The sequence below is a fragment of the Brachycentrus maculatus genome, unplaced genomic scaffold, assembly GCF_059751285.1.
Source record: "Brachycentrus maculatus isolate JH-2025_06_01 unplaced genomic scaffold, ASM5975128v1 h1tg000310l, whole genome shotgun sequence".
In the NCBI taxonomy this organism is placed as follows: Eukaryota; Metazoa; Arthropoda; class Insecta; order Trichoptera; family Brachycentridae; genus Brachycentrus; species Brachycentrus maculatus.
The window spans coordinates 1,220,252-1,234,782 of NW_028281060.1; the positions used below are offsets into that span (position 1 = coordinate 1,220,252).

The 14,531-nt window shown below is 31.0% G+C and overlaps 2 protein-coding genes across 2 annotated transcripts; both read right to left on the reverse strand.

Moving 5' to 3' along the window:
- Positions 1–1,450: 1,450 nt before the first annotated feature.
- On the reverse strand, positions 1,451–8,456 carry LOC148304661 (uncharacterized). Its single transcript, XM_088267954.1, has 4 exons — positions 8,377–8,456; positions 8,082–8,298; positions 6,207–6,408; positions 1,451–4,811 (listed from the first exon to the last, which is right to left on the reverse strand). Exons 1-4 carry the CDS (start codon positions 8,388–8,390, stop codon positions 4,357–4,359), a joined length of 888 nt encoding a protein of 295 aa, XP_088124080.1. The 5' UTR covers positions 8,391–8,456; the 3' UTR covers positions 1,451–4,356.
- A 2,037-nt stretch (positions 8,457–10,493) lies between these two features.
- LOC148304662 (uncharacterized) lies at positions 10,494–14,509 on the reverse strand. The gene is made up of 4 exons (XM_088267964.1): positions 14,405–14,509; positions 14,110–14,326; positions 12,849–13,044; positions 10,494–12,205 (listed from the first exon to the last, which is right to left on the reverse strand). The coding sequence occupies exons 1-4, from the start codon at positions 14,416–14,418 to the stop codon at positions 11,754–11,756; spliced, it is 879 nt and encodes a 292-aa protein (XP_088124090.1). The 5' UTR covers positions 14,419–14,509; the 3' UTR covers positions 10,494–11,753.
- Positions 14,510–14,531: the final 22 nt, after the last annotated feature.

Below are 14,531 nucleotides of genomic sequence, written 5' to 3' on the forward strand. Positions count from 1 at the left end.
GGAAAACGAACAAGAGGCCGCCCAAGAACTTCATACTTCCAGGATTTGAAGCGGCTCATGGACGTCTCCTCCTATTCGCAGCTCAAGAGGATGGCGACTGACAGAGACAAGTGGCTGACACTACAAGGCGCTGCCTTTAGAAGATGATGATGAATCTACTGTAGAATTTTATGATCTAATCTGTTTTATTTTTGACTTTTTGTTACTCAGTCAAATTTCAAAGGCTATAAATTAACACATTCGCTATGGATGACTTATAAACGAGTCTTTGCCCACGTCATACTTTGAGTATAAAAAAAATCGGTTAGAGCAACACTACTTTAAGATTTCGCCCACAGATGCCACAAGGATATTATTTACCAGAACAAAATAACATGTGGCCCCGAATATATGGAACACAGATTGTGAACTTCCAAAAAGTATTTAAATTAAATACTTCGGGCTATAAAGAAATATCTCTGAAATTTTTGTTTTAAAATTTCTTTTAGTTAAAATTTTACGGTTATTTAAAAAAAAACAATGCATTTTTTCGCAGATGTTGAAAACTGCCCTGTCAAATTTGTAACTTTTTTACAATTTGTAACCATGTGAAAGTATTAAGAATTACTGTGAAAGTGTTAAGAATGTGAAAGAATTGCTGTTTAGACAATTTTAAAGCATTATGAACTGTTTCATAAATACATATGTATACCTGTAAGCGTTTCAAGTAGACTGTCAAACAGTCTACAAATAGTGTGGAAAAATTCTTAACTAATAGATTAATTGAAATATAAAAAAATAACCTGATTAAAATTGTAAAAGAAAAACACTTGTTTTTATCACTCGAGTTATATTTATTTTATTATGACTAGTTTCGGAAGCTATGCTTCCATCTTCAGGTCTAAATATAAACTAAAGCATAAATAATTATCTGTTCTATAAATAAGGAGGGGGAGGGGTAAGTGTTTTTCTTTTAAAATTTCATCATGTCTTACCACAAAGCGAATGCCACAACAGTTAATAAAATATCTGATAAAATTATATCATTAGGTTGAAGAGAATAATAAATTTGTAAATAAATGAATGCCAAATTGTTTTTTTTTCTTCGGCAGTATTTGTTAATATATCCAAATATCCAGACTATGAATATTATCATCGCTAATCCATGATTTTCCTGGTAAAGCATTTGAAAGAATTTTTATATACCGGAACACTATAAAGTGACACTATTTTGTATTTTTTGTACCCAGCCACGCATTGCTATGGTCCAGTCTGTTCAAATGGAAAAGAAAGAAAGGAGAAAACATACATTTCTAATATGTTTAATTTCACAATGCTTGTGTGTATACAACATTTAAGCAGCTATCAAGGAGCACGCTGTCCGCCATGAGCAATGTTTAGTATTGCGTGTGTGTCCTTGAAGTCATAAAAAGCATGTTTTTACCTATCACAGGTAAATACGACTGTCACATTTGGTATATAAAAACACGCGTATATTGGAATGCAACAATGTTTCAGCATTTTAAAGCAATCGGTGAATATCTTAAGGAGATATATGATTTTGAGCAACCATTTACATTTTTGTTTATATAGATTAAGGAAATACTTAAGGCACAATACTTTTATTGATCAAAATATATACAATTTGATAAGTTAAACACGATTCATACAAAACATTATATTTTATTTTAATCTATGTACGTACATTTGTAATTAGTGCTTAATTTCATACATAAAACTTTCCAGAACAACTGAAAGTACACAATGCTTTATAACTATCTAAATTATGCCGTAAATTGATATATTGGAAATATAATTGATAAAAGATCTATCAAAAGAAATTAATAAATTTCAAATCTCCCGTTTTCACACAAAATATATGAATTATTTAACACTTAACTATACAGTTCTAATAACTAAAATACTTTCCTGTCGACTCGTAATATTAACCTTTCCCTCCCGGTGATATGTATTTACTACAACTCGAATTTAAAAATGAGAATATCAACATATATTAGATACGGGCTCAGAATTTTTGTATTCCTCTGTAGTATAATTAAGTATCACATGAAAGTATTCTAATATAAAGTTATTCATTTGCAGCAACGGAAATAAATGATTTGTGAAAAAATCGGGGATAAAATCACCGATACACAAACCTTTCTCAGTGTGTGTATGTGCATGGCGTGCTTTGCGTATACGCGCATGTCATAGCGTGTTTAGCAGCGCCAGTAATGCGCAGATCGTCATTCGTGGCGGTGGTGTCGCTACGCTAGCTGTTGCGCCTACTTGCGATGTATATTTTTCTCGTTTTCAGATACTTAACAGAGCTCACATTACAAAATTGTTACATTTCAAGTTCAACTATGGTCCATAGAAGCAACATTTCGGAATATTGACATTTTTACCATTTTTAAATCACATTTTCATATGGTGTACAAAATACATATCACCGTAGCACGCAGAAGTTTTTTTAGCATCGTAAAGGAAAGGTTAGATGATATAAAATGGGCAAACTTAGTTTTGTTTTTATCTAAATTATTTTTACAATAAAGTCATATAAATATGTATTCACAAATGCTCTGTAGTGGATTTTAATATACAGTTGACCCGCGGTAATATGACAAATGTCTTGCTAGGCGATGTCAGATGATCAAATTTGTCGGAGTATAGACACCCCTGAAGTCAGAAGCTTTTTGAAAAAGAGTATGTAATCTAACAAATTACATATCGCTCACTTCTTTCAAGAACGTCATAAATCAAAAATTGTCAATTTTGAGTTGTGCATGTTTTCGTAATGCCCAGAAAGTGTACTATATCCCAGCAAAAGAGGCATATTTTTAACTTAATATTTACCCGCTACAGGGCATAAAGTGTTATTTTTGCATTTTGAAGAAAATGTATTATTTAATTATTTTTTTAAATATAGTAAATATTTTTCAAATGGAGAAAAAATATTCAGGTTTTACCTAAAAAGATCTGTTGCACAGTAAAAAGTAAAATAAGTGGCTTGATATTTATTTTTAATACATTGTATTTTATGTTTGAACTGTAAAAACGTTCTCCTGAAAAATCAAGTTTTTTGATTTATGACGTTCTTGAAAGGAGTGAGCGATACGTAATCTAACACTATATAATCTAACAAATAACATCTCTGTGTGTTTCACAACGAATTAACACCATTAATGCTTACAAAATGCGCTTTAAAAAAAAAACTGAACATATCGATGTTAACAACTTTATGCTTTCGAATGAGTAGTGACTTGCTTGCATTATAACTCGACACTGGCTATAACACCCAAGATGGGTGAAAAGCCATTAAAAAGAAGAAGAAGACTTGCTTGCATTACTTAAGATAAACAACCGAACTGAGCTAGCCAGTTGCCCTCTTTATTGAATTTTTTTTACAATATAAATACATATTTAAATAATACAAAATAGTTGGTAAATATACAAAACATTTCAAAGGTTTCTACCTCTCTAATAAAGTAGATACTTGTGTTTTGAGAGGGAGTTCGTTTTACGATTATTAATTAATTTCTTCTGTTTTAACTTATTAAAAAACATAACAAAAGTAAATTGTTATTATTGTTTTTAATATATTAAAGATACTTTATAAAATGTTTCACAAAGTATCTGCGAAAAACATTCAAGAAAATATTATAGATAGTTTGCTTTAAATAAAAATATCAAATAACATGGTATATTTTTAGTTCTATTTTTATGTAAAAAACATGAGCTCATAGTGGTTAATGTATTTTTGTGGTGGGGCGAACTATGTATAGTAATAGTTAAACCCTATAGTTCAAACATGCATTAATGAAGATTTGCCTAAATAAATGTACATACATGTTGTAGGCATGTCGGACTACAGGGAGCGCCGGATTGGACAGAGATCTGATTACCGGGGGTCCACTCGAACAGTCAAACCTGAATATAAGAGACCTAGACATAAGAGAAACCTCCTTAAAAGAGAGCTGGATATAAGAGTTCTCTTTACAAGAAAAAATGTCCGGACTCTCTTATATCGAGGTTCGACTGTATCAATATTTTAAATTAAACCTATATTAATCGTAATCCATAAAATACGCAAGTATTTTGTTAAAAATAACACTATATACAATATTTTTAAACTTATATTTCCTCTTCGATTTGTTATATTATTTAAATATATATTTTAGTATATTTTATTACCATCGTAGGTACTATACAGAGTTTTCTTCACTATTCCAAATGTAATAAAGGAAGATTTGTTATAAAAATCACTAGTAATATCTCACTACAAATCCTGTCAGATTGCTGGGAGATTCTTTCTAACTTCCGATTGACTTCACGTCGAATCGATATATTTATTTGACCGATTGCCGGGTTGCCGTTTCACAATCGGTTCATGTGGCCGCCGGTTTCCCTGGCTAGGAGTGCGGAGTGGAGTTCAGCCTCCCTCGCAAGCCTCGCCTCGTGCAGCTCCATTTCCCTGGCCATCCTGACGGCGTGGAGCTCCGCCTCTCGGGCCTGCTGGGCCTCCAGCTGCCTGGACTCCAGGGCCACCTTGTTGAGCTGGGCTTCAGACAGCTTGGCTTCGATGGCCAGCTTGTTGAGTTGCGCCTCGTTCAGTCTGGTTTCGTGCTCCAACTGCGCTTGATGCTTCTCCGCCTTGTGGGCCATCTCCTGCTTGTGCAGTTCCTCCAGGTGGGACATGGAGAGCATGTTTTCTCTTTTGACGAGAGCTTCTCTGTTGTGGAGCAATCTGGTTTTCATTTCGGACATGGCCAATAGTTTCTTACGCATTTGTGTCGGAGGTGAGAATTCCCTTTTTCTTTTCGGTGGTGGTACTGCAAACAAAAACAAATAAATACATATTAAAAAACAAATAAGTACATATTACAAAACAAATAAATACATATTAAAAAACAAATAATAATGCAGGGAATATAATAAATTTCATGAATTGACTTGGCAGTCACATTGTGGTAATATCTATCCATTTTTTATTTAAGTTTTACTTGGTAAATACCACTATTTAAAAAAAAAAACTATTATGAAAAAAAAAAACAGCTCCTACCCCCTCTTCACCCTTCAACGTCCATGTCCTTAGACACAACTGTAAAATTTAGACTAAGCTTTACATATCGCTCACTCCTTTCAACAATGTCGTATTTCAAAATTCGACAATTTTCAGTTGTGCATGTTTACGGAATGCCCAGAAAATGCACTATATCCCAGAAAAAGCGGCATATTTTTAACTTAATATTTACCCGCTACAGGGCAGAAAGTGTTGTTTTTGCATTTTGAAGAAAAGGTATTGTTTAATTATTTTTTTAAATATAATAAATATTTTTCAAATGGAGAAAAAACATTCAGGTTTTACCAAAAAATATCTGTTGCACAGTAAAAAGATCAATAAGTGGCATGATATTTATTTTTAATACATTCTATTATATTTTTAAACTTTAAAAACGATCTCCTGAAAAATCAAGTTTTTTTTATTTATGACATTCTTGAAAGGAGTGAGCGATATGGTGTTTTGAATATTAAAACAAAAAAAGGCTGAAGACTGCAAAAATATGGATTAAATTGCTTGAATGGTTATTGAGTAAAAAGTTGTTCTAGGGAGATTTCAAATCCCTCTCTTAGGTCTGAGTTTTTAAATGGTATTACACAAAGCGAAAATGAATGGTAAGGAGAGTGTTAAATCAACACATTGTTTGCGAGAAACGCTTACAAACGTATTTTACCTACTGTTGGCAGAGACCGGGAGACGCTTATAAGCATTCTATTTGCTTGCTTTTGGTAGAGCGCGAGAGACGCCAAAAAACATTGTACAAATCGGAATTGGGTTTACAGTTACTTTTAATTAGTAAACGACTCTAATTAGTATACTAATTAGGGTCGGGGTTGATGAAAAACCCGCCCGACAACAATGCGTTAAGATGTCTGTGCGCTAAGGCTTTGATAAATTATATTGAATTATAAATCGCTATTAATATATTATTATAACTTAATTATAATGTTTACCGGTTTCTAAGCTAACCGCTTCTTTATCAAGACTGATTAATACTAATAACTAAGTATTAATCGTCTGGATAAAGAAGCGGTTAGCTTCGAAACCGGTAGACATTATAATTAAGTTATAATAATATACTTATAATGATTTTAAAACAATGTTAAATTTCAATTATATATTGAATTAAGTAAGATATAAATAAAAGTGAATAAAACATACGTACAATATGACATACTGTTATTTGTAATATGGGTTGTGTCGGCTTGGAAATCGTTCTGCATATTATTTTGGTTCATATTTCCGTTTCCTCCTCCGTCTGAATTGCTCATGAGACCCCGAAACCATTCGGCATCACTAGTCAGGGGCTGCTGGTTCATGGTGTTGCTCGTCATCCCATTGTCACACGTGTAACCTTTGCTGAGTTCCTAAAATACACATGTTCTCAGATTAGATTTTTAAAAAATAGCCAGCTTGTTTTTTGCAAAAAAATTTAACCTTTAAAATATCAAAGAGAATTTATGATTATTTTTTTTATTTTTTTATTGTATACATTTATTTAAATCACAATTTTTACATATTTAAAACTTTTTTTTTGCAGAGACCCATCAAGCCACCTTGTGTGTCTTGTCGGTGGAGTACTTTTTTAATACATTTTTTTATTGTTTTTAACGATTTTAACCTAATATACACACAACAAAAGAGAGAAAACATAGTAAGATATTATATTATTCATTGATTTGGCATTAACTTTGTGGAATGACATGTTGATTATTTAGAATTTGTGTCGGGTTGTGGTCCTGTGGTAAGTGTCGCAGACTCTTAAGTCAGAGTTTCTCAGTTCGAACCCACTCTACCACAATTTTATACCCATTTCTAATAATCAGCTGCTTAGGTTCATAGAAATAGTATAAAATTGAAATATTTATGTAAATAATAAAAACACAAATATATCTTTTCTTTAAAAAAATTAAAGACTTGAATTAGAATGTTTTTATGATCACCTGTCGATGAAAACATCTGTACTTTTCGAAACTAGTAGTGTAAAATAAAACTCAATTAGTGATCTAATACGAGTTTTTAATTTTTAATAGAAAGATATTAGTGACATTTTAAAATGTGATTTGTTTAGTTGGTAAAACAGGTAACTAGTCGATAAATTATTAAATCGTGTTGAATCATCAATAGACGGCGTTAGTAGTCCAAATCAGGCAATATGCTGTCAACTTACTAAAATGCTGTATTTCGCAAAGCGAATTTTTCAAATAAAAAATAATAATGCAATTACTGTATTTTAGATTTTGTTATAAATACAAATAGAATCTTAACACATCGGTTACGGTGAAGTCTGTTAAAGAAATGTAATTTGACACAGGCAATATTAGATTGCATCCAAAGAATGATGACTTTTAGCCATATTTTGAAACTAGTGAGGAATCGATAATATTTTTGTATTATAGTGACATCTATTTGTTGCACAGCAAAGCAAACATGACAAGAAATTAGACATTTAAGAAGCGTTTTTATATATGAAGTTGAAGGTAACCAAATGCACAAAAATGTGCACACCGCTACAACGTAAGGTTTCTGAAACGCACAAATATGTGCATGCCGTAAATAATGTGTTAATAATCCTTTTATTCATGGAATATGTTTTAAAAAAATAATATTCATTAGTTGTCTTGAAAATTCTCCTTGCCTATAAGAATATGTTAAATTTGATATTTCTCCGGAATGAAAATACTCCATTACGTGAGTTGTACAATGATAGTCTTTTCTGTGCAGCGTTGTTTGGCTGACACCTACAGCTGTCATTTTGTTAAAAAGAGACATGAATTTCAATGCTTTGCAGACAAAATTGTGATTGTATTATTTTATATAATGAACTTTAGATGACCAACTGTGAATTGCAGAGCGAGCTCATCAGAAGAGAATATCCAATTGAGGTGCATCCAGAGATCTGTTACCAAATTTACTAGGAACATCAATTATATTTCTTAAAATTATTGTTAGATTATGCTTAATAACAAATAATTGCGTTAATTATCATGGTAACGGCGACCCCGTAAGCCGGCACCAGCTCGTTGACGTATCTTCTTACCTTTCTAGCGAGCTTTTTCATGTTATCAAATTTATGTTTCAATTGCTTCACAGATCTATAGCTGGAGGTGCAGGCATTAAACTCTTCGGCTATTGCATTCCACGTTTCATCTTTCAGCCGATTTGAAACTGCGGTGGATTTTTTATTGAAAAGAACATATTTATTGAGCGCGACCAACTCCCTCAACTTCTGGGTTTCTTCCCTCGTAAAATTCATCCTGAATAAAACAAACACAAGTGTTATACCAAACAGTCGCAAATGATTTAAAACATCGTTTTTGACTGTATTATCTTACTTTGGGCTTTCCATTGTTATAAACTAATTTAATCCGACCCGTGGAAGCACGAAAACAGCGTCATGGAGTCGAAATTTGACATATCAACATTATTATTATTACCGCCAGTTGCCAGATATAAATTTTATAAACAATCTAAAAACATTTCAGTTCTTACGTATTTGAAAATAAAAGTACCTACCTTAATAACAAAACAAACGAACTAAAAAAAAGTTGGATCATTTATAATACATAATGTAGGAATTATGTAAAATACCAAGCGGATTTAATTAAAAAGAGTTAAAATATCTTTATTTTTTCTGGATTCTTACAAATTGATAGATACCACAAAAATGCCTATTTACTTCAAAAGGATTATTAGTGAAATTATATTTTTTTATAGGAAGAAACAAGTTGACAGAGTAAGGACAACTAAAAATAAAAAATTATTTTCTGCATTTATATGGTATTCTGTATACAACACTTCGATACATGATTAATTTTGGACTTGGTGAAAAAAATAAAAAAAATGTACAAGAATATTGCTTCCATAATTAATGAGTTCCCTTTAAAACTATAAAATATTTAAAAAATTTGTACAATTCATAAAACATATTTAAATATTTTTGTTGGATATCAGTAACTGGCAGTTTTTCTAAAAATGGCAATATTATTTTACTACTGAAAAAATAGATATTTATTATGATCCACCATGAGTAACCAGAGACTTGTACGGTTGCTAAATACACTGACCACCTAACATCGTAGATGGAGAAATAGAGCAACTTCTTTACATACATACCTACTTCCATTTTAAAAAATCTTGATTAACCTTCCCCTTGGGTGAATTGCGGCATTGGATAATAATATTGTGAAAATAATTATACTACAGGATCCAAAAAAAAAGAATTCATTAATTGATATTTTTATTATTTTTACAAAGGGTACAGAAAATATAGAGTAAAATAAATTTATAATCTAGCAAAACAATTATTTACAAAAATTATAAGGAAACATTATTGATAAATAATTGATATATGTATTCTAAGACCAAACCTAACTATAATATAATAATGGAAAGATTCAAATACAGTAGAAATTCAATAATTCGTCACTACATAAATCGGGATGTTGTGTAATTCCTCCCCCCTTCAAAAATATAGTGTGAATTAAAATACACTGTGCTAGTGACGTGAAAAATTAGTTAAAAAAACTATTGCACATTTAGTAATATGTACTATATTTTTTTAAATCTTTCAGATCAATTCTATCCCTCCAATCCTGAGTATGACGAATTATCAAGTATCCATTGTAATAGAATATTATAACAGCCTTGTAATGTTTAAATGCACTGATATAAAATCTTTTTTTACACTGAAATAATCATTATCAGGTAATTTTAAAAACATTTTGCTAACAAATAAAATAAATTTTACCAAATTGGTACATCTATAATGTCATTGTATAACTCATATACACCCTCCACTTCTACACAATTCGTAAAAAAATAAATAGTAAAATGTCTTTTAAATATTGAAGCAAAAAATGAAATTTGTAAATGTGTGATGAAAATTCTTTTTCTTTTGATGCTCAATGGAATTAAAGAGATTGTATTTTATACCTAGAGGTATAAATAAATTTATTTCAATATAATTGTTTTATAAAGTTATTATATCGGTAGGTACAACGTAAACAATAATAAATCCAAGTCAGTGATTATTTACAATTAAAAGAAAGCTGTCAGTTTTTAGGAAATAAAGATAAAATTATTGAGCATGTTTATATAAATGTATAAATATATTTAAAAATAACTGTTTTATTTCTCAACGTCTGATGAATTGGTTTCACAATTGTTTACCTCGTATTTACGGATATGATAAATATTTATACAGAAAACGCTTAAAGTAATTAGAATAATAATAAAAAAACAGTCAAAATAATTCATATTTAATTTGCACTAAAAAAGTTAAGAATACTAATAATTTTTTATCTAATTGAAAAAATCAATAATTAACAGTATTAAATTATACTGCATTGGCCCAAATACTTTATTTGCTTAAAGATGATTTTTGTTCACAAACTTTGTAATTTTTTTCTGTTCTTAAATATTTAACGCCATTTTTTTTTGTTTTGCCATTGAAATGTAAGGATCTAAAATATAATTGTGATTTTATGAATTTAATTCAGTTAATTAAAAAAAAACTTGGTTATATTAAAAGCTTGTTAAGTTAAATGATAATTTGAATGACGTAATATATTTTTTTTAAAAATCACAAAATTTTGGTCCTTCCAACACAAAACACACATACAAAACTCTCGATTATTCGAAAAAATTTTATAATTTGTAATTTAAATTAATATTTCGCCAAAAAATAATCAAAAACTGTTTTTAAATGCAAAATTGTGATGAAAATTGTTGACAGGCATATTATCAAATTAATGCCTGTAAAAAGTTTTTTTTCCCGTTTATGTTTCGTATAAAAAAGATAATTTCCATATTTTTAATATTGGTTATTACATATTAATCACAATTAATACATTGCTTTAAAAAAAACTATAAACATAATAATTTAGCATTTTTAGCTTTTAGTGAGTAAGAAACATCATTAAAAAAACAGTATTTTTTATTATATTGAATTTTTTTTAATCACCAAATTTACAGCCTGCTTTATAATTTTTTGCCAACATAAAATACTAATTACTTTTGAAACATTGCGCACATATATTTTTATATGGAAAATAAGTGATTTTGTTCAATTATATTGGAGCCAATACAATAATACTGTTAACATATTTTGTATGACATATTTATTATTTATTTATTATTTATATATTATTTATATTATTTATATGACACATTTTATAAAAATTGCCTTAACTTTCAGATCTACCTGCTGAAGACTATAATGTACTTCATAATAATAAAAAAACGCATATTTTATAAGATGGGAGATACATTTCACACATATTCATAGTGGGAGACTTTTCGATTGCATATTTTTATGAAAAATCATAAAAAAAATTCAATAGTACATACTTTTAAAATAATTTCAATTTGATGTTTTTTTTAAAAGGAATAACCCGCAAAGCGTCTATTTTAGATACTTGTCTGCAGGTAGGATAGTAAGGACAGGGAAGGTAAATGTGAAAAATACATCACAAACACCCAGATAATTGAAAATAATCTTTCTTGAATTCATTTTGCAATTGGCGGGAATCGAACCCGCAACGCCAGTTTTGCAGTCGAGCATCTACCCAACTACGCCACGGCGCCTGTCACGGTACGGTGATAAGATAAAACGTAAAACCTAGAACGCCATTTAATTTGAAATTACCTAACCTATCCTAAGCTGTAAATTACTCACTAACCATTGAGAACAATGATTAGAGACCTCATTTTATAATCTGTTCATATGGTGACCCATTTCTCTGGCTAGCAGGGCCTGGTGCATCTCCGCTTCCCTCGCCAACCTCGCTTTGTGCAATTCCTCTTCTCTGTGCATCCTCATCGCGTGCAACTCGTTGTCCCGCATTTGCTGGGACTCTAGCTGCCGAGTTTCCAGGGCCACTTTGTTCAGCTGCGCTTCCGACAGCTGTGCTTCGAGCGCCAGTTTGCCAATCAGCGCGTCGTTGATCCTTTTTTCGTGTTCAATCTGCGCTAGGTGCCTTTCCGTTTTCTGGGCCAATTTCTGTTTGTGTAAATCTTCTAAGTGCGATAGCAGCATCACGTTTTCTCTTTTCATCATTTGTTCTTTGTTGAATAGATATCTCTGTTTTTTTTCTGACATCACTCTCGATTTTTTTCGCTTCTTCGGGGGAGATGAAGATTCGTCATTGTCAAATTCTTGAACTGCAATAATTAAATACAATTTTTTATACACATGGAGTGGGACATGATGGCAATAACGAATAGGTAAATGATTTGTATAATAGCTATTTTTTAAATTATCATTAGCAAATAAATCAATATAGAAATTGCAAGACAATCGGTACTATATTTGTTGAAATCGGTAAAGAAATAAAGGATTAAACAATCTATATTTTAATTGCAAGAAAAAACTCATGTTAATTGTTTCATAGCAAGAATCAAAAAAGCAAAACTTATGACTCCTGTTACTGCAGAGCTCACCTATCTTGTTGAAAAAACTCATACTCCAAGCGGGGAGGGAGCTGACACCTATGGGAACTTTTACAAACAAATTTCAATGGCATTGCTACCAACTTTTCAAAACCATGCATAAGCGTAATGGTGCAATGTGTAGCCAATTATTACGATAACCAGATTTTGCTATTCAAAATGATAAATGAAATTACTGATAAACACAAGTGGAATAAAAATCTTAAAAATCCTTTAATATGTAATACGTTAAATTTGGTATTTTTCCTTCATCAAAATAACCCACTAAGTACGGGTTTCAAAATTAGAATTCTCTACTAAAGGTTTCTAGTAAGCTCCTTATTTAAAAACTGAGTCCACAGATGAAAGTTCCTACCTTGTTCAGGAATTCCGGGGTCCATATTATTATTGACAATTTCTGGCTGTAGCTCGGAGACGTTCTCTCCCATGGACATGTTCATGAGTCCTCGGAGCCACTCCGAGTCGCTACTGACTGAGTTGCCGAGGAAATCATTGCCCCCAGCGTCGTATTTGGTCCCAGCATCATTATTTATTTGATTTCTATTAAACTCCTAAAAGAGCGATTGGAATTAGAAAGAAAAATTCCTTATATAAAAATCTATTACTTCTAACCCTTATCTGCACCCAATGGTGCATAGAGCACTGTATCGTATAGAAGCAGTGTTAAATACAGGAAGGAAAGGTGATCAGCCGCGCGCTTCAGGTACCAGTCCCGGGTGATATAAATAAATATTACACTGAAAAATCACTAATGTTTATTTTGAGCCTCTTGGGAATCGAACCCGGGACCTCCAGAACGTAAGTCGAGCGTGCTGACCATTACACTACGGAGGCGGACAAAAATATATATAAAAATATGAAAAGCAAAAACAGTGTTAAGTGTTCTATTATAATGACCATTCAGATTTCATTCCAGGTATTAAAATTAGCAGAATGGATGTATTCTATTTTGATATCTTATGGACTTTTTTTCAGATTTTTTTCCATGAATTAAAATTAGGAGAATAGAAGTGTTCTATTATAAAATATTATTAGACTTATCAGATATATTTCCAGGAATTAAAATATGGAAAAGTTGTAATATAATATATCATTAGACTTCCCAGATTTCTTTCTTGGTATCAAAATTAACAGATTGGATGTATTCTATTATGGTATCTTGTAGACTGTTCAGATTTTTTCCAAGAATTAAAATTAGAAGAATGGAAGCTTTCCATTATAATATCTTATTAGACTGCCCAGATTTATTCCAGGTATTAAAATTAGGAGAATAGAAGTGTTCTATTATAATATCTCATTAGAGTTAGATTTCTTTCCAGATATTAAAATTACGAGAGTGGAAGCTTTCCATTACAATATCTTATTAGACTGCCCAGATTTATTCCAGGTATTAAAATTAGGAGAATAGAAGTGTTCTATTATAATATCTCATTAGACTTCCCAGATTTCTTTCCAGGATTTAAAATGTAACAAACTCAGAGATATATGCAAGAATCTCACTAACCAGTACTGCCTAGCTGGGTTAGATATATTTTTTACAACAAACATGTTTGAAAAAAAAAGTTAATAGACCTTAAACACAACTTTTAAATGGGTCATAAGCATTTCATCCTTACCCTTTTCGCAATCTGTTTCATGTTCTCAAACTTGTACTTAAGTTGTTTTACGGTTCTATAGTTTGGAGAGCAGGCATTAAATTCCTCGGCAATAGCTTTCCAAGTCTCTTCCTTGAGCTTACACGAAGCCGAGGTAACTTTTTTATTGAATAAAACATATTTATTGTACTCGACTAACACCTTCAGATTTTGAGTCTCCTCCCACGAAAAGTTCACCCTAAGTAAATAAAAATTAACAATTAAGAAGAAGAGCGTAAAATAAAATATAACTTGAGTATAAAGTAACATAGCTTACTTGGGTAATTCCATTTTATAAACAAATATTAAAACACTTGCATAGGCACAACACTAGCGTCAAAATAATTGATATTTTGACGTAAGAAAACGATAATTGCCATTTGTAATAAATAGGTACCTACTAT